Source organism: Chrysemys picta, chromosome 17, assembly GCF_011386835.1.
Source record: "Chrysemys picta bellii isolate R12L10 chromosome 17, ASM1138683v2, whole genome shotgun sequence".
Classification (NCBI taxonomy): domain Eukaryota; kingdom Metazoa; phylum Chordata; order Testudines; family Emydidae; genus Chrysemys; species Chrysemys picta.
The window spans coordinates 3,646,282-3,665,795 of NC_088807.1; the positions used below are offsets into that span (position 1 = coordinate 3,646,282).

The 19,514-nt window shown below is 57.4% G+C and overlaps 1 protein-coding gene across 5 annotated transcripts in view; it reads right to left on the reverse strand.

Annotated features, from left to right (window-relative positions):
• Nucleotides 1-208: 208 nt before the first annotated feature.
• Nucleotides 209-19,514, reverse strand: part of LOC101943385 (leucine-rich repeat and fibronectin type III domain-containing protein 1) — a 51,195-nt gene continuing 31,889 nt past the window's right edge. For 3 of the 5 annotated variants that reach the window (XM_005293173.5, XM_065570871.1, XM_065570870.1), the window contains exons 2-4: nucleotides 15,461-15,518; nucleotides 5,069-6,477; nucleotides 209-2,774 (exon numbers count right to left, since the gene is read on the reverse strand). In XM_005293173.5, coding sequence (XP_005293230.1) covers nucleotides 1,949-2,774; nucleotides 5,069-6,444 — 2,202 coding nt within the window. In that variant the 5' untranslated portion in view covers nucleotides 6,445-6,477; nucleotides 15,461-15,518 and the 3' untranslated portion in view covers nucleotides 209-1,948. The remainder of the gene's footprint in view (nucleotides 2,775-5,068; nucleotides 6,478-15,460; nucleotides 15,519-19,514) is intronic. The other 2 variants (XM_042844907.2, XM_005293174.5) reach the window with 2 other exon arrangements.

Sequence of the window (19,514 nt, forward strand, 5' to 3'; positions counted from 1 at the left end):
AACCTGCCTGGATCCCAGCTGGTCGCTTGTCACCCCCACACCACTGCTGGATTTGCCCTCAGACTCCTGTTCCCTGGCACCCCCCCTCTGCCATCTGTGCCCCCCCTCGCCACATCTGGGCACCACCCCCATCCCCTCCCCCACCTCGCTCTCTGCGCCTGCCCCCCAGTCCCCACCCCCGACACGACAGACACAGGCCGGACCCTGCTGCAGTTCACACATAAAAGGTTTTAATCACCTCCTGAAAAGGGGGGGCTGTGCCCCAAAAGGGGACAGTGGGGGTGGAGAGGGATCGGGGGGGATGAGAAAATAAGGAGGTTCGGTCGGGGGGGCAGAGGGCACAGGTTTTTAATGTAAAAACTTGTGTTCGACACTCAAACAGCGTTTTCCTTTTAAAAAGTCATGATGGGGAAGGATGACGGGAAATGGGGTACAGTGGAGGCGTTGGGTAGATGGAGAGGAAAGGGGTACAGCTGTGCAGGTTGTGGGGGAAGGATGGGGAATGGGATACTTCTGGGGGGCTGGGAGGGATGGTGGGGGTTGGGGGATGGCTCTGGGGGTTGGGCAGATTGTGGGGGGACGGTGGGGGAAGGGGGTACTGCGGGGAGCCGGGGGTGGATGGAGAGGAATGGGGTACAGCTGTGGAGGTTGTGGGGGAAAGATGGGGAATGGGGTATTGCTGGGGGGCTGGGAGGGATGGTGGGGGATGGGAGATGGCTCTGGGGGTTGGGCAGATTGTGGGGGGATAGTGGAGGAATGGGGTACTGCTGGGGGGCTGGGTGGATGGAGAGGAATGAGGTACAGCTGTGCAGGTTGTGGGGGAAGGATGGGGAATGGGATACTTCTGGGGGGCTGGGAGATGGCTCTGGGGGTTGGGCAGATTGTGGGGGGAATGGTGGGGGAAGGGGGTACTGCGGGGAGGCTGGGGTGGATGGAGAGGAATGGGGTACAGCTGTGGAGGTTGTGGGGGAAAGATGGGGAATGGGGTACCGCTGGGGGTCTGGAAGGGATGGTGGGGGATGGGAGATGGCTCTGGGGGTTGGGCAGATTGTGGGGGGATGGTGGGTGAATGGGGTAATTGCTGGGGGGCTGGGGGATGGATGGGGAATGGGGTACTTCTGGGGTGCTGAGGTGGATGGAGAGGAATGGGGTACAGCTGTGGAGGTTGTGGGGGGAGGATGGGGTACTGCTGGGGGGCTGGGGGATGGCTCTGGGGTTTGGACAGATAGTGGAGGGATGATGGGGGAATGGGGTGGATGAAGAGCAGGAGGGCACAGGGCATAGGGGGGAGTTTGCTAGAGTGGGGTACAGTTTGGAATAACAGGGAAAAGGGGCGATGACTTTTTCGATACTGAATACACCGAACACAGAAAATGATCTAGACCAGCCAGATACAATAAATAGGCCCCCCACAGTCTGTGTCAGGGAGCGGGCGCCTGTCGCCCCCTTCCCAGAAACACTTGGGGGGGGGGCAGGGGGAAATAGGTTTATTTTGGAACTAAACTCTGCTCCGTCCCCCGTCCCGGACAGTTATTAATGCATAAAGATTTACTCAAGGTAAAAGGATCTTTGTAATTTCGTGTCATCTGTGCATGTGTCTTTGCTAGTCCTGCTCTATCCTTCCCGCGCCGCCCGGCGCAGACGGGGTGGAGGGGGTCTCTCGAAACTCATCCCGTAGCCCCCCCACGCCCTTTCCTCTCCCTGCAGCCGGGCAGTCCCCTCCTTGCTTGCCTTTGCTCCGTCCGTCGCATGGGGTTTTTCATTTCTGTCCTCCGTCTCCGCTCCTTAAGGCACCAGAGCCGGCGTCGGCGGGATCGGCGCAGGACCCCCGTCCGGGGCGGGTGGGTGAAACCGGAACCGTCCCCTCCACGCCCCCGGGGAACCGGGCGTGCGCCCCGCGGGCCCGACGAAATTGACACCCCCGCAGCTCCCCCCCCCGGGACCCGTCTCAGACGGTGCTCTCCAGCATCCACTCGGTGCTGCTGAAGATGACCCGGCGTTGGCTCAGCGGGCAGTCCTCCGCGTTCAGCTGGGACGTGGACATGTGCCGTTTTGTCCGTGCCCGGCGCGGGTAGCTGTGGCTCTGAAACAGAGCATAGTCCCCGTCGAAGGAGTGACGGTGGTGGTGAGTCCTCGAAAGCTCCCGGGGAAAGAGGCCCACGCTGCCCAGCGTGGCCCGGTGCTGGCCACCCGGCCCGCTCTCCCGGAGGAGACCCAAGGAGCCGGTCACGCTGCCCTCGGGCTGGCCCTCCTCCGAGGACAGCAGGGCCACAGTCTGGAGGTCTGCACCCGGCTTGGGGTCTCTCTTGTCCGGTTCGGGGGCAGCGGGTGTGTCCTTCTTGGGCTCTGCCTCCGTAGGTCCCGCCTCCGTGGGCCCTGCCTCCTGGAAGGTCTCGTATTTGTCCTCGGTGGGCTTGGAGGCCGGGGGCTGCCCGCCGTTGGTCTGGGAGTAGACGTTGCTGACCTTGGCTTTCTTGGGCCCCTCGTGCCCGCTGTGGACCTTGTAGCGGATCATAAGGATGATGATGAAGACCAGGACGGAGGCGACGATGATCCCGCCGATGATGATGATCATGGTGCCGCCCAGGAACTGGGTGTGCAGGGCGTGGCACTGGGCGGTCTCGCCCTCCGTGGTGAACTGGACGCAGCCCACCACCCGGGTGGCCGTCAGTGCCGTCACCCCGTCGTCGTAGACGGCCAGCACGCACAGGTCGTAGGCCCGCCCCGCTGCCAGGTCGTTCACCAGGAAGGCCCTGCTGGACGGAGGGATCATCCTTGTGGGGGAGAGGGAAGACACTGGTTAATGGCTGGGACAGCCCCTTGCCCCGTAGCCCAGGCCACAGCCCCCTGGCACAGCCTAGGGATGTAACCCTAACCCCATAAATCTCTCTGGGGTAGGGACCATCTTCCTGCTCTGTGTTCAAACAACACCTCGCGCCGCGGGGTCCTGGCCCAGAACTAAGGGCCCCAGGTGCTACCGTAACACTCCTAACAGTGACAAAATGTACAGCTCCTGGCACAACAGGACCCCTAGTTATGGGCCAAGACCCCATTGTGCTAGGCGCTGTACATTTTATCGCTATTAGGGGTGTTACGGTAGCACCTAGGCACTCTATTTATGGGGCAGGGCCTTCCGGGCTGCCGTAATGTACATACTATTGCTATTAGGTGTATTACAGTAGGATCCCAAGAATCCAACCCCATAACTAGAGTGCCTAAGTGCTACCGTAATACACCTAATAGCAATAAAATGTACAGCACCTAGCACAATAGGGTCCTGGCCCACAACTAGGGCTCCTAGGTGCTACCATAATACACCTAATAGCGATAAAATGTACAGCGCCTGGCACAATGGGAGGCCTAGTTATGGGCTGGGACCCGCTGGGCTACTGTAATACACCTAATAGCAATAAAAAAAACAGGTTCAGAGAAGTGCTAGATCTGAGCCAGTTTCGTCGACCTGTTTGTGTCATGAAAATCAGCCAAGTAGTAATAATAATTCTGAAGGTGTCGTAATTTTCTTTTCTTTTTTGACCTTTCGCTTGGAAATTTCCGTCAAATTTAGAACATACAATAAAAATCCCTCGCATGTGAAAGAAACGGATTTCTTTGACCGGACATGATTTTTTTGGTTTGCTGAAAAATTCAAAACACATTTTAATTTCAGTTGGTCCGGAATCAATTTTTCCTCCCCCCCTACCAATTGTTTTTAAAACTGCCAGCGAACCAAACAATCAGTTATTTGAACAGCTCTACTTCTGGTCCGTGACAGCCCCCACGCCTCACCCTAAAGACAGCTGCGTCTCACTGCTCCACCCCAGAGGTGGCTGCACCTCAGCACTGGGGGAGCGCTTCCTGTATAAACAGCTGTGACGCCCCACCCCAGAGGTGGCTGCATCTGAGCAGCAGGGGGAGCAACTCCTCCACTTACCTACGCACAAAGAGTAATGTCACACACACAAGAGTGTCACAGCACATGTGCGCACAGTTGTGGCTCACACGCATGCACACGCACACTGGGGAGCTCACACACACACAGGGTAATGGCTTATAACACACACACACACACACACACACACACACACACACTACTGCCCCTGTTTTCAAAGGATGCAGAGGGAACCATTAACCCTTTGTAATTCCCCTCCATCGACTCCCTGCCCTATGGCTCCCCTTCCCACGCTCCCACACCCTGCTCACCCAGCCGTTGCTAATCCCACCCAGGAGTGGAGTCACAGGGCCCAGATACTGCAGCTCGCTGGACTGGAAACCCCTCCATCCCCTGAAACGGATTCCAGCCGCGAGGCCGGGCTCACTACTGGTGATAACCAAAGAGTTCGGGTGCCGTTCACCTCAACGCTAGCCAAGAGCGCGCCACTGGAATGCAGCCACCTCTGGGGTGGAGGGCGACAGCCAACTGGGGCACAAGGAAGGGGGAATCTTGGGCAGAGGGGTTTGGATCTGAAGCAAAGCTGGGCCAGACCTTTAGCACCTTGTAAGCTGTGGAAATTGAGCCAGCGGTGGTGGGATTTGAACCTGTTGCTCTGGGAAATCTAATTATATGGAGCCAGGTAACTGGAGCTCAACCTTTTGCGCTGCCCCCACCCTCCCCGCAGCATTGCTGCTCCTGGCGCGGGTTCGCCCTGGCATTGGGGTGAGCCACCGCTCCCTCCCCCCATCCCCTGCCCACGGAAATTTCCAGCCAGTGATTTCCCCTGATTTCCACGGCATTTCCCCAAGGGCAGAACTGAGAGAGACCCCCTGGTGGCGCCACAGGGCAGCGCGGGCTGGGAGGTAGTGAGTAGAGTCTGTCCGTATCCGGCCACTCTCCTATCCTTCCTCTGCCTCAGGTGCACTGAGGTCAGTGGGGCTACCCGTGGACAAGAGAGGCCAGTTACACCCGGTGCATCACCTGCTCGTTCAGTGGCGCATACAAGCTGGGGGTGGTATTAAGAAGATAACAACCTACTACTGCCACCAGTAGCTCTTCTTTAGCACCTGCTTCTAATGCCCCTGGTTCCAGCCCTGCTGATGACCCATGGACCCCATCCGCCAGCCCAGCCCTCACCTGTACACCAGCGAGTCGTCCAGGGAGCTGTTATATTGAATCTGGTACATGCGGATGCCGGGAATGTGCCGCTCCGAGGGCCAGTGGATCACCACCGAGGTGGAGGTCAGCTCGGCCGCCACAATCTTCTTCTCCAGGTGGTTCTTGGTGTCGTTGGCGCCCGACTTGGCGGAGGTGGTGATGTCGGACGAGCCGGGGTCGGGCTCCTTCATGTGGCCCGTGTTGTTGACCAGCAGCGGCAGCGGCACGATGCAGACCTCCACGGGGGCGGTGGCCTCGCCAGCGGCGTTGGAGGCGATGCAGGTGAAGACCCCGTTGTCCTTGAGCGTGGTGATGTGCACCTCCAGCGTGCCGTTGTCGTAGACCGTGGCGCGCGTGGTGTTGTGGATCAGCTTGCCGTCGGGGGCGATCCAGTGGATGGAGGGGTCGGGGTCTCCCACCGCCTTGCACTTGAGGCTGACTCCCTGGCCCTCCATGATAAAGGCCTTGGTGGAGTACTGGCGCGTGATGAGGGGCGGCTCACAGATGAACTCCTCCTCGGAGATGGACCAGAAGTACTTATCCATCAGGTGCTCGGGAGAGGCGCAGGTCTCCAGGTCGTCCTCCCGCGTCAGACGCCGGAGCCAGAGAAGCTCGCAGTTGCAATGCAAGGGGTTGCCTCCGAAGCTGATGGTCAAGGTGGACGGGTGGGAGCCCCGGACGTTAGCGAGCACCTGAGCCCGGAGGAAGAGGTTGTCTGGGGGCAGCTTCTGCAACCGGTTGGAGGTCATGTCCAAACGCACCAGCTTGTGGAGCTGGGAGAAGGTGCCCTCGGCGATATGGTCGATGAGGTTGTGATCTAGGGTCAGGGTGTTCAGACTGACCATCTGCCCGATGGCCTCCCACGGCAGCGTCTCCAGGTTGTTGTAGGACAAATCCAGGTCCTCCACGGTGGCCAGGAACTCGTCGAAGGAGGCCGGCTGGATGTTGCTGATCTGGTTGTTGCCCAGGATGAGGTGCCGGAGGTTGCCCAGGCCTTTGAAGTGTTCGTTGCGGAGGGAGGCCAACCGGTTGCTGTTCATGTGCAAGGCGCGCAAGGCGCGCAGGTCGGCAAAAGCGAAGGGCATCACCTGGCTGATGGTGTTCCGGGAGAGGGTCAGGTGCACCAGGTTGGTCATGTTGGAGAAGTCCTTGCGCCGGATGATGGTGATGAAGTTGTCCGTCAGCCGCAGCTCCACCGTGCGCCGGTCGATGGACGGCGGCACGAAGAGCAGCCCCGTCTTGGCGCACAGCATGGTCAGGGTGGGCGAGATGTTCTGACAGATGCAGCGGCCGGGGCAGTGCTGACCTTTCGCCATGGTGCCGAGCATCAAAAGGGGCAGGAGGAGTTTTTCCATGGTACTGGCCCTCGCTTCCTCCCTGCCCGGGCTCTGCGGGCGAGAGGCACAAAAATCAGTGGTGACAAACCTACAGCGGCAAATTGCTTCCCAAGCCCTGTCCCCCGCTACTAGCCAGTCTGAGTTTTCAGACGGCTGCATCCCATTCCCTAGAGGGAGCTGCGTCTCAGCGCTGGATGTATAAACAGCCTACGTGTCCCACCCCAGAGACAGCTGCATCTCACTGCCAAGCAAAGGATCTTTGTATAAAACAGCCCTTGTGCTCCACCCCGGATTCTAAAACTCAGCTGGCAGAGGTCCCGTCCAAGTGCCCCCCAGAGCTGTGAGACCTGCAGTTCGATTCCTGTGACCGACGGACCCCTCTGGGGGCATCGTGTTTTAAAAAAAAGTGGGGCCCAATGAACCCAGCCTGGATCTTTTTGTGGCTGGCCCCATCCCAGCATCACCAGGGGTGGAAAATCATGAGTCCCGCCTCTAGAAAAATCGTGAGATCTTGCTTGAAAATCATGAGGGTTTACACTAAGCTAAGCTTCACAGCAGATTCTGTTTTTCAGTCGCCTCCTGGTTTTTGAGACATTAGGGGTCCCGTTGCCAAGTTTTTCTCGGCCACCACTAGCTTATTTGTAAAGAAAAGCTTAAATCCTTACAGGATCTCGTGGCTCCGGGAGCTGGTGATTGAAGGAAAAACACCAGACATTGCCAGGCTTGGGATAAAATCGTGAGCGGTGACAAGACGGTCAACACCCCCTGGGTCGCTTCCTCACACTCGATTTGCTTGGGATTTTCCAGCCCCCCCCAAAACCCTCCTCATTTCCCCTCCCCCCACCCGGAAGTTTGTTTTTTGTTTTGTTTTATTGGACAGTTGTTTGTGGTTTGCTGGGATTTTTGTTTGTTGGTTTAATTTTGCATGGTTTGTCATTTTCCAAAAAAACAAAAAAAGAAACAAAGAAACTTTTTTTTTTACTGGTGGGAGGGGGGGAATATCCCATCATTTGATGAAAAAAATCATTTTGGGAAAATTTCTATCTTCAAAAACAGGAAGAAAAAAAAGGAAACATTTTCGAGTCACTGCCTCCCCCCCAAGTATAACATTGTTTTTTAAAATCAGCCCCTCCCATCCCTCCCTTTTTCATAGATTTGAAAGTCAGGAAAGCCTGTTGTGATACCCTGATACCCTGTCCCGGGGCATCAATCATTCTGTACAGCGGGCGAAATTCCATTTCTAATCACGGCCTGTGGGTTGTACCTTTCAGGTTCCGTGTTCCCCCCAATTCACCGTTGACACAGACATTTACTGATCTTTGTGTACAAATGCAACCCCCCCCTCCGCCCCCCCCCCCCCCGTGCCCAGAACAAACAGGGACCCCTCCAGTCTTGGTCAGGCCCTCTACGCACCACCGTCATCTACCTAATAATAGAATTACCCTGAGACCAGCCCACGATCAGAGGTGAAGAAATATTTTAAAAAAAAGAAAATCCCCCCCCCACCCTTTCAGAAAACCCTCAAACAGGAACAACTGGGAAACCTTCAGATCCTTAAATACCAGTTTCCTTGTGGCCCAGACACAGTGCCTCAGTTTCCCCACTATGCTCTTCAGCCATAAGTGTGACTTGATTCCTCCCACCAAGCCGCTTCAGAGAGTGCCCCCCCCCCCCGATTCTGGGGCAATGGACTGTGACAAAGTGGGAATTTTCTGTCATATTTTTATAAAGCCTATGTGTGCCTCAGTTTCCCCTATTTTTCACAAGGCTATCAGGGGTGGGGAAGGACTGTTGGCTCTCTGGACAAGTACAGCCCCCCTGTCACACCGCTGCTCACATTTCTCTGAAGTAGATATCAACTCCGTCTGAGGCAGGAGCCGCCTCCCACATGACGGATAAGAAGGGACAGGCTACAAAACCACGAGGAGGGGAGGGAAAAGGGCGGTCAGGAGCTTTGGCTCACCCCGTCTCGTCACCCAAGGGCGAAGGGATGTTGGGCAGAAAGAGGACACATTCAAAGCCAGTCCCTTTCCACACGCCACGCCATTGGCCTGTGGAACTCACAGCCACATGAATCCCACGCAGGTCAGGATTCAGAGAGGGATTGTGCATGGCTCGGGGGTGAAAAATTGCCAGGGTTAGAACAGCAACTTACACCAGTCTCTGGCTAATAGAGACCAGCACGAGCCCGAATGTGGGGGACAGATTGTCCCCCATCTGCTACTGTGGGGTTCTTAGCCTTCTTGTGGAGCCAGGCACACAGCCTCACCCTGGGAGACCCCCCAAAACACGGGCTAGGCACATATCCCAATACACCCACACAATCTCTCTCCAGTGACTTTCAGGTGCCCTGTAGGAGCATCAGGGGCTGATGCAAACCCTCTGGGCAATGAGAAGCAGCCGCCCTCAGGCACCTGGCTAGCCCCTCATCCTGTCTCCATGGGGGGGAGGGCGGCTTTGACCCACCTGTATTCCCCACCCCGAAGCGTCTAGTCACGGCCCTGCGCTGCGCTGTCATCCTGCACCCCGGCAGGCAGGCTGGTGATGGGATCGCAGCTGACAGCTGCGATGTGACTTTTATCCGGAGCAGCCGAGTGTGACGGCCCTGACTGGGCCCAGGAGACGGAGCCGACTCCACCACGGCCCTGGCCCCCATCGGCCGCCCAGGCTCAGAGCCGGCGTCTTCTGGAGGGGAAAGGACCCATGTTCCATTCCCTGAGCCAGCCAGTCCCCCGCCCTGGACTGGATCAGAGTCAGCGCCCCCTCTTGGTAGAGGCTGGGACTGTTCCCCCCACAGCCAGTGCTTCTGCCCCGCTCCCCACAGCGCCCCCTGCTGGGCGAGGCCGGGTCTGGAGCAGCTGGGAGCTCCCCCACAGCCAGTGCCCCGCCCCAGTCCCCACAGCGCCCCCTGCTGGGCGAGGCCGGGGCTGGAGCAGCCGAGAGCTCCCCCCACAGCCAGTGCCCCGCCCCGCTCCCCACAGCGCGCTCTGCTGGGAAAGGCCAGGACTGGAGTAGCTGGGGGCCCCCACCCTCCAGGCACTATTACCCCACAGAGGCTGGTGAGATGGCTGCGAGCAGAGGTCACCCTCGGCCCCGCACTGACCACACACTCCACAAGGCAGAGGCCTGGAAACTCATCACAGAATCTCTGGTCATTTCCACTGGCTCAAGCCTGTCCCCTCCACCCTGTCGCTCCATCCGTCCCTCTAGGTCCTCAGCCCGGCCCCGCTGTCCCCGAGCACCCCCGTTCCCATGCCCCCACCCCACAGCGCGCCTCCCGGCCAGATGGCACCATGGCCGGGTAAAGGGGCACCTGACTCTCAGACCTGGTTGGCTGTGTCTCCGAGGGGCCCGCTCCCCACACTCCTGGCCAGGGAGATCTCAGCTACCCAGCTGCAGATCCCCGGCATGGGGAGGCCCCTGCCAGGCAAGCCCCATCATGTTACCAGCCTTTCCTTGGAGACGCACCCCTTGGGGGACAGGGGGTGTCTTTGCCAGCACCGAGCCTGGTGCATGGGGTAGCTACGAACTCCCAAAGCCACCCCCAACAAACTAAGGGGAGCCCCACTGCAAACCATAGGCTCTCAACTGCTTGACCAAGGAGATTGCCACCAGCATCTCCATTTTGCATGTTGGGGAAACTGAGGCACAGAAAGAGTTGCGAGCAGCCAGTCAGCAGCAGAGCCAGCGCTAGAACCCAGGCGTCCTGCGTGCCTGTCCGGTGCCCTTCCCACTGGGCCACGCAGCTGCTGTGAAATAAGGTAACACTTGCGAGAAATTGTGACCCAGTGCAGAAGAGCTCAGTACACCTGGGTTCCAGTCATAGACTCAGAGAATATCAGGGTTGGAACTTGGAAGGGACCTCAGGAGGTATCTAGTCCAACCCCCTGCTCAAAGCAGGACCAATCCCCAGACTAAATCACTGTCTCTGTCACTTCTCTGCTGGGTGAGCTTGGGCAGGTCATGACGCTGCTCTCTGCCTCAGTTTCCCCTCTCAGTCTTTAGTTGTCAAAGCCGTGAGCTCTTTGGCGGCAGGGGTCTCTGCAGAAGCCAGCCCGACAGGTCCTCAGCCGAGGTCCGACACAGCGTCCGGCCCGACGGGGGACCCCACCACCCCCGCCCACAGCCGGGGTTTCTAGGTGCTACAGTCAATCATCATCCAACACAGGTGATGGGGAAAGTTTCACCCTCAGCCCTGCATGGACCATCCCGCTCCAAACGGCTGCGATTTGAGATCTGGGGGGCAAATTCCTAGCCCCAGTTGGCTCTACTATGATCTTGTTTCACTGGCAATTCGAGGGGCGGGGGGAAGAAAGCACCATGCAACGGAGGGAGGGTCCTGAGTCGTTATGGCTCCTTATACCCTACAATCCCCCCACCTCACGTTTTTAACCCCCTCTGGGGAGCTGCCGTCCCCGGGCGTGAGTGAGAGCCTCTGCTCCTCATCATTGCAGTATCTGAGCACCTCCCAGGCTGCAGTGTATTTATTCACACTACCCCACCCCCACAGGATCCCTACTGTACTGATGGGGAAACTGAGGCACAGAGCAGCTGCTCAAGGAGGCGCATCTGTGGGAGAGCCGAGATGCTAGCGCCCTAAGCTCGGCGCCATCCTGCCGCTCACATGCAGCTGCCCAACCCAGCTCCAGGAAAGCTCGTAAGCAGCTGCTTAATGTGGAACAGTTTCACGAAAGACCAGAATGCAACCCAGGAGTCCTGACAGCCAGTTGGCTTGGCTCAAACCTCTACACACCACTCCCCTCCCAGACCCAGGGACAGAACCCAGGAGTCCTGGCTCCCAGCCCTCCAAGCTCTAACTCACCAGACCCCACTCCCCTCCCAGAGCCAGGGATAGAACCCAGGAGTCCTGGCTCCCAGCCCTCCGAGCTCTAACCCACCAGACCCCACGCCCCTCCCAAAGCCAGGGATAGAACCCAGGAGTCCTGACTCCCAGCCCCCAACCCACCAGAACCCCCTCCTCCCTGCTCAGAACCGGAGATAGAACCCAGGCGTCCTAGCTCCCAGCCCTCGGATCTAACCACTAGACCCCACTCCCCTCCCCGAGCTGGGGATAGAACCCAGGAGTCCTGGCTCCCAGCCAGCCCGCGATCTAAACCCTAGAACACCGCTCCTGTGTGCGGACAAAAACAACCTCTGCTGTTGCCAGGCAGATGTGGATCGAAGTCAGCGGCCGGCTCTGAGCCTTTATCTCTCTTGCTCTCCCCAAGGAGAAGAGAATCAATTACACCGAGCGAGAGAGAAATGGAGGGGAAGAGAGAGAAATGGAGTGAAAGAGAGAGAAATGGAGGGCGGGGGAACAGGCTACAGTCACTGCCCTGCGAAGCACAGCTGGTCAGCCACAGCCCCTCCCCACAGCTGGGAGCCAGACCCTCCCCCCGCTAACCCGAGTGCCCCCTCCCAGCACCTTATCATGGGGGGAAGATAGGAGCTACAGAGGGCATTGCTGGGGCTTTTACTATGGCGGGGGGGTCACAGGCTCAGCTACCATGGCGCACCCACTGCTGGCCAAGCCTGGCGGTGCAGGCATGCCCTGCCTCAGTTTCCCCTCCACCTGGTGTTTGGTCTTCCCCAGGTCACTCTCGGTGTGTAATCCCTTCCCAGGGCAACAGGCCAGGCAAACAAACAGTCGCTCGTCAGATTCCTCTTTACCCACCTCCCACGCGCCGAGGGGCTCCCATTCAGCCTGGCCACGCCGGGGCCCTGACTCCCAGGAGCCCTTCCCCCAGACCAGCGCCACTTACTCCCCGTAGTTCCCAGGCATTTCTCAGGCTGGCTGAAATCCCAATTAGTCCTGGCAGGCAGCAAATTATGGCACAGGCCGGGCTGATTGTTCCTGGCTGGCTACCCCAGCACCCTGCCCCATTATGGGTGTGTGTGTGGGGGGGTAGGTACAGAAAGAGCATTAATGGGGCTTTTATTGTGGTGGGGGGGTACGAGTTGAAGAGAGCACTGCTGGCTGCTATTGTGGCGGGGGGGGTTACAAATGCAGTGCTGGCAGGACTTGTATTCTGGCGGGGAGGTCTGAGTGTCTGAGGTCTGAGTGTCAAACAAGAGCTATCCATGCCTTTCTGCTGGCATAACCCCGCCCCGGGTCTGGCAGTGCTGAGGGGCAGTGCCTCTACTGGGGTCCATCCAGGTCCTCTTCTAGCCCCGCAGACACTTCCCAGACTGGGGAAGCTGTACCCTGCCAGCTGCCGCTCGGCTATCCGGTGGATGGCACAGCAGGGACACAGCCGCCACGCTGCGCCCAGGGGTGCTTCTTTAGACACACATCTTAGCCGGCCCACGTTCAGAGCCTGCTGCACTGACACCTCTGTTTATGGAGGAGCTGGGACAGAAGCACTGTCCTCCCCACCTGCTGTTCTCAGGGGCTATATTTAGGAACAGAACCCAGGTGTCCTGACTCCCAGCACCCCCTGCTCTACCCAGCCTGGCTTCCCGACCCTTCCATAGATAGAGTGGGGTTCGCGGCTCTTTACCACGGTGCGCCCCCTCCTCAGCCCGTACAGCTTTCTGCAGCCCTGAGCCCCGGAGATAGGACAATTAATTTCTCGTAAGGCCTAACGAGCTGGAAGTGTGAGCTGGCTGTTCCTTGCAGCGGCACTGGCACTAATCCTGTAAGCACGATAATGCAATCCCGTAAAATACCAACGAGCGGAGTAACGAGGCAGAGGAGGGAGTGGGCGCTGTCCCCTGATGGATGGAAGCAGACTGCGTGTCATAGCACCTATACCGCAGACATCAGTCGGGGGGGGGAGGGGGATTCTCCATGATGGCACAAAAGGCTCCTTCCCGAGGAGCGGCTTTGGAATTGAATAAAGCTAAACAGAATTAAGGCCCCTATAATTCTGAATCAGAGCGTCCACACAGGGGGGTAATACGGTTTAACTAATCTACCTGGGGAGGAGTCAGCCGGGACAGAGCCACACAGGCAGCCACCAGCCAGCTGTTCTAGGGCCTGGGAAGTGGGTTACCCTTGGTGCCTTCTCTCTGCCATTGCTTCATTTCCTGTCGGCGTTTCCTTCCGCAGACCCCTTCCACGGGCCATCAGGCTGGTTAACATGGCACTGATCAGCCAGGGGGCAGAGGGTTCTCACAACAAGCCTGCCACCCTCCTCCGTCCCAAGACACGACCCTTGGGCTGTCTCATCTGTTTAGATGGGCAGCTCTCTGGGGCAGGGACCGGCTTTGTGTTCTCTGTCTGTACAGCACCAGGCGCCCTGGCCCAGCAGTGGGGCTACTGTACTACTGTAATACACCTAATAGCAACAAAAATGTACAGCTCCTGGCACCATGAGGATTTGGTGCACGCCTGGGGTTCCTAGGTGCAACCATAATACAACTAATAGCAACAAAAATGTACAGCTCCTCGCACCATGAGGATTTGGTGCACGCCTGGGGCTCCTAGGTGCAACCATAATACAACTAATAGCAACAACAATGTACAGCGTGTAGCGCCATGGAGGCCGGGTCCATAACCGGAGTGCCTAGGTATTACCGTAATACACCTAATAGTAATAAAAAGGTACAGCTCCGGGCACAATAGAGTCCTAGTCCGTGCCTGCAACTGAACGTTGCAAACCTGCAATTAATTCCGCGATACCATCTCAAATGCTAAGGAATTATTTAAATATTCTAAACCTATTGCTTGTGTCTATATGTGCTTAAATCTAATGAATTATAATTTTAAATCAAAGCAGGCTTAGTCTCTCATCAGCCAAAAGTTCCGCGTTCCCATTAATTTATTCCTAATGCCGCCTCAAACAAAACAATTAAGGAACCACTGCTCGGGGTTCTAAAAACCCTGGGTAACAGATTTGGCGAGACAGCCAGGAGTCAAACATAGAATCTTCGGATTCCAATAATCAATAAGGATAATGTTGTAAAGGATTGGCGAGATGCCCACCTCCGTGGCTGGCATCCCAAGGACCGAACTGGGGTCCTCCGGGGCTAACAGCACGAATGGCTATGGCTTGAGTTAATGCTTCCAAGGGAGGGCCGTCCCTGACCCTCTTCTGTGCAAATATCACACCCACTTGCCAGTGGGTCACCCCAGAGTCTAGCCTAGCAGTGATGCAGCACATTTCTCAGAGAGGCGTCTGGGCGGCTCCCAGCGCCGTCGTGCCCTATACAGGTTCATCAGGATGTGCCCAGCGTTCAACTTTAGAATCATAGAATATCAGGGTTGGAAGAGACCTCAGGAGGTATCTAGTCCAACCCCCTGCTCAAAGCAGGACCAATCCCCAACTAAATCACCCCAGCCAGGGCTTTGTCAAGAGGTTAAAAACCTTGAAGAAAGGAGATTCCACCACCTCCCTAGGGAACCCATTCCAGTGCTTCACCACCCTCCTAGTGAAATAGTGTTTCCTAATATCCAACCTAGACCTCCCCCACTGCAACTTGAGACCATTACTCCTTGTTCTGTCATCTGCCACCACTGAGAACAGCCGAGCTCCATCCTCTTTGGAACCCCCCCTTCAGGTAGTTGAAGGCTGCTATCCAATCCCCCCTCACTCTTCTCTTCTGCAGACTAAACAATCCCAGTTCCCTCAGCCTCTCCTCGTAAGTCATGTGTTCCAGCCCCCTCATCATTTTCGTTGCCCTCCGCTGGACTCTCTCCTTTCTGTAGTGGGGGGACCAAAACTGGACGCAATACTCCAGGTGTGGCCTCACCAGTGCCGAATAGAGGGGAATAATCACTTCCCTCGATCGGCTGGCAATGCTCCTACTAATACAGCCCAATATGCCGTTGGCCGTCTTGGCAACAAGGGCCCACTGCTGACTCTTAACCTGCCTTCTCGGCACGGCGGTGGGTCTGCGCTCGCTCGGCGCTTCTCCTCGCTGCTCATTGCGCCGAACGCTCCTTCTGCCTGGCCCGGGCCACACCTGCTCCAGGCCTGTGCCAGGCCCTGCAACACCCAGGCCCATCTCAGGCCACGCTCACACCCCAAATCTGGCCATGCCCCCGCCCCTCGCCCTGCCCCCACCCAGCACATGGCACGTTGACAATTACCTCTCCTCAGGAATTCATCCCGCCTACCGCCGGGCATGCAGGTCTCCGCCGCCACTGCCTGGGGAGAGAGCGAGAGAGATGTCAGCAGCCATCCCGCCTGCCCCCATCATCACCCTCCCCAAGCCCAGGGGCGAGGGGCATGCAGAGGTGGGGGGGAGGCCTGAGGGCGAGGTGGCCCACCCCGCCCCACAGCATAGTGGCTCACAGCACCCAGTGCCACACCTCGGCACTACCGTAATACACCTAATAGCCATAAACATGTACAGCACCTAGCGCTGTGGGGGCCCGGGCCATGACTCGGGTGCCTCAGCACTACCGTAATACACCTAATAGCAAAAGAAAATATACAGCACCTGGCACAATGGGAGCCTGGGCCATGACTGGGGCACCTGGGTGCTAACCTGATCTCAAGGCCTGCTGGGCCCCTTCTGACCCTGTCCCTTTTGGTCCCTAGGAGATCTCATTCTGCCCATCTTCGGGGTCAGCTCCAGAGACCCACCATGCTTTCCCCGTACCCCCCCTCCCATCAGGAGGAATCATGCCAACCCCTCAGCTGTGAGTTAGGACAGAGCCTTGAACAACAGGCCCTGATCCTGGGCTCAGGCCCCTAGATGCTACCGTGACACGGACGACAAGCAACAGCAAGAATAAACCCACGTTTCCCTGGGCCCGCTCATACCCCATCGTCACAGTCTCGAGAGCTCCTTCCCCACCTGGTGTTTGTGGAGCCCATTCTTCAGAGGGTGTTGCGTGTCTGCAGCGGATAAGAGCCTACTGCCGCAGGTGGCTGGAGGAGTCCCTCCCTTAGCCCAAGCAGTGATGGTTGGAACACTGCGCACTGGAAGGCTCATGACGGTGGTTGTGTCATTTTCACCCTTCCAGTGCTTGTAGACATTGTCTGTCCTCGAATCTCTCCTTCTATGCATCCAGCCAGGGGATCCACCCATCCCCAGTATCTCTCCATCCTTCTGTCTGTCCATCCATCTCCCTCCAACCAGCCACAATAGTTATCTATTGCTCTAGCTAGCCATCCATCCATCTCTTTATCCTTATATCCACCCTTCCATCCCCCCCTCCCCAGTATCTCTCCATCCATCCATCCTCTCCTCCTACCTCTCTCTCCTCCTACCCACCATTCTCTCCATCCACAATATTTATCCACCTCTCAACCTATCCATCCATCCGTTCATCTCTCTATCTTTCTATGTCACCTTCCGTCCCTGGTATCTCTCCATCTTTCCATCCATCTCTGTCCAACACCCATGCCAGGTCCACCCCAGGCCTTGCAACGCCAGCCAGGCCCTGTGATGCCCTCACAAGCACAGCACAGCTGCCCTGGGCTTGCTCTGTGCAATCCAGGCCCATCTCAGGCCACACTCGCACCCCAAATCTGGCCATATCCCTCACTCGCCCTGTCCACTAGTTATCCATTGCTCTACCTACCCGTACACGCATCAGTCCATCTCTTTACCACCCTTCCTTCCATCCATCCTCAATACTTAACCATCTTGATCTATCCCTCCATCCTTCCATCCATTCATCCATCTCTCTCTCCATTCATCCATCTCTTCCCTGGGTCTATCTAGCCATCCATTCATCAACCACTCTATCCTTCTCCTCGACCTTCCATTCATGCACATTTACCTCTCTCTCTTCCTATCCATTTATTTATAGTATCTGTCCATCTCTTTATCCATCCATACATACACAGGATTTAACCATCTCTCCGTTCATCCTTCCACCGTACTTCACAAACTCTCTTTTAGTCTATCTATTCCCTTCTGTACTCCCCTAGCAAATCTTTCTCTTGCTTTATTATAGCTAGCTGGCTATTTGTATTATGTAGCACCTAGGAACCATAGAATCAGAATATCTATCTACCTATTTATCCATCCATTCATCACCAGAAAGTTGCAGTTTCAAGGAAATTAATCAAAGCAGTGTTGCCGTGAACTCACTGTCCTCGTCAGTGGGCTAACCCAGCATTCTTTAGCTCAGTACAATATCCCGGTGATTTGACAATACCCGAAATGTTCAGTTTTGCCCACTCCAGATGAAGCCGAAGGGCAGTGCAGGGGTTTCGGGGAGTGTGTGTGTGTGGGGGGGAGCTCTCAGCATATGGGGAAGAGGTTTAAGATAGGCACATCAGTTGGATGTTCTCACTAAAAGGCTCAGTGCTGAAATGGTTCATAAGGTTCTAGTGAACATCACTAGGTTTCAGAGTTAACACCCAGTTGAACTGCTTAAGGTCTGAGAAATGAAACTCCGTGGGGCCAGCTTTGACCATCTTGGGTGATTCCCTGATTGACCCTGCTGAGAATCTGGGATTCCCCCTGCCCCCGATGCTTTGACCTCTGGTGGGCATCTTAGACCTTTTCCCCCAGACCTTCCTCCCCCTTGCACACCCTGTGTGAATTGGGACCATCCAGAAGCGTCTCACGCCCACCTCGTACCCGTGCCAACGATGGCACAAGGGGGCCAGGTGACAGGGCCCTTTGGCTCACGTGGGGCAGGAGACATGGCAGGGAAGGGCGGGCAGGCGGGTGGGCTTTCCCCGCTGGGAGAGGGCAGCCAAAGCTTGGGTTGCTCACATGCTCTCTCTGTGAGGTGCTTTGAAAGCCGCTGCTGGCACATGCCAGAGAAGATTCCCACAGCGGCAGCAGCTGAGCCATGCTCCACCGTCACGTCACAGCCCCCGGCTGGCAGTGCCATGGCGCAGCGATGGAGATCCTGCCTGGCTTAGCACAGCGGGCGCTGGCAGCAGGCGCGTTTGAAGCACCTAAAAGAGCTTGCTGGAGCCTGCAGCACTGCCCGTCCCAGCAAGGGGCATCTAGTGAGCACGGGGACCCGCCGAGAGCCCGGGGACAGGACAACCCCCCTCGGACCGGGCGAGCTTTGTTTCAAAGGCTCTGGGAACAAGGGCGAGGGGAGGGGGAGCCAGCCTGCAAAGGCAGGGAGCTCCCACCTCACCTGCTCTAACCTGAGGCAAAGACAGAAAAGGAGCGTTGGAGAACAGAGGACAGGAGGAGACTGTTGACGTGAGTGTGGTTAGAGCCCGGGGGGCTGGGAGCCAGGACTCCTGGGTTCTGTTCCCAGCTCTGGGAGGGGAGTGGAGTCTGGTGGTTAGAGCAGGGGGGCTGGGAGCCAGGACTCCTGGGTTCTGTTCCCAGCTCTGGGAGGGGAAGGGGGTCTGGTGGTTAGAGAAAGGTGGGGCTGCAAGCCAGGACTCCTGGGTCCTATTCCAAGTTCTGGCAGGAGAGGGGGGGGCTGGTGGTTGGAGAGGGGGGAGTTGAGAGTTTGTCCTTGTGGGAGCTATTCCAACCTCTCCCGCTATGTGCAAACACAAGCAAGTCACTTCCCCTCTCTGTGTGGGGCCGTGCCCCTTGGGCAGAGCACGCACGGCATCAGTTTCCCTAGGGAGTACCCCCCCTTCCGGGGAGCCGGACCACTCCTGGGTCGGGGGGCATAGCAGCTATATTTAACAGGCAAATTCACCCCCCTCCCCAACCCCATTCCAGAACAGGGCCTGAAAAACAACCCCATGCCCTGTTGACTAGGTACTGGGGAGACTCGGGTGGGCAAATTGTGGTAACAGCGCCCCCCTAGTGCCCTTCTGGGGCATTGGGGGCTGCACTGACTGGGAGAGGAGAGCGCCCCCTGCTGAGCCCGGCCCCTCTCCCCACAGCACAGTGCCCCCTAGTGCCACACTGGGGTATTGGGGCCAGCACTGAATGCCAGGGGAGAGTACCCCTGGCTGAGCCCCGGCCCCACTCCGAGACACAGCGCCCCCTAGCGCCGGGAACAGCACCGCCTACCAAGCCCCCCAGCCTTCCCCGCAACACGTGTCCCAGCCGCTCTCTAGCCGGGGTCTGGCCTGGCTTAGCAGGACGGCTGAACCCAGCAGCTGCCAGAGAACAAGGCCCTGGGCACAGGGCCAAAATCTACTCCCCCCCCCAAAAAAAACTGTCTGAACTCCCTTCGCTGGGACCTTCCAGCTGCCTGGGCTGGGCGGGGAGGGAGGAATATTACAACCCTTATCTGCTGGGCTGGGAGG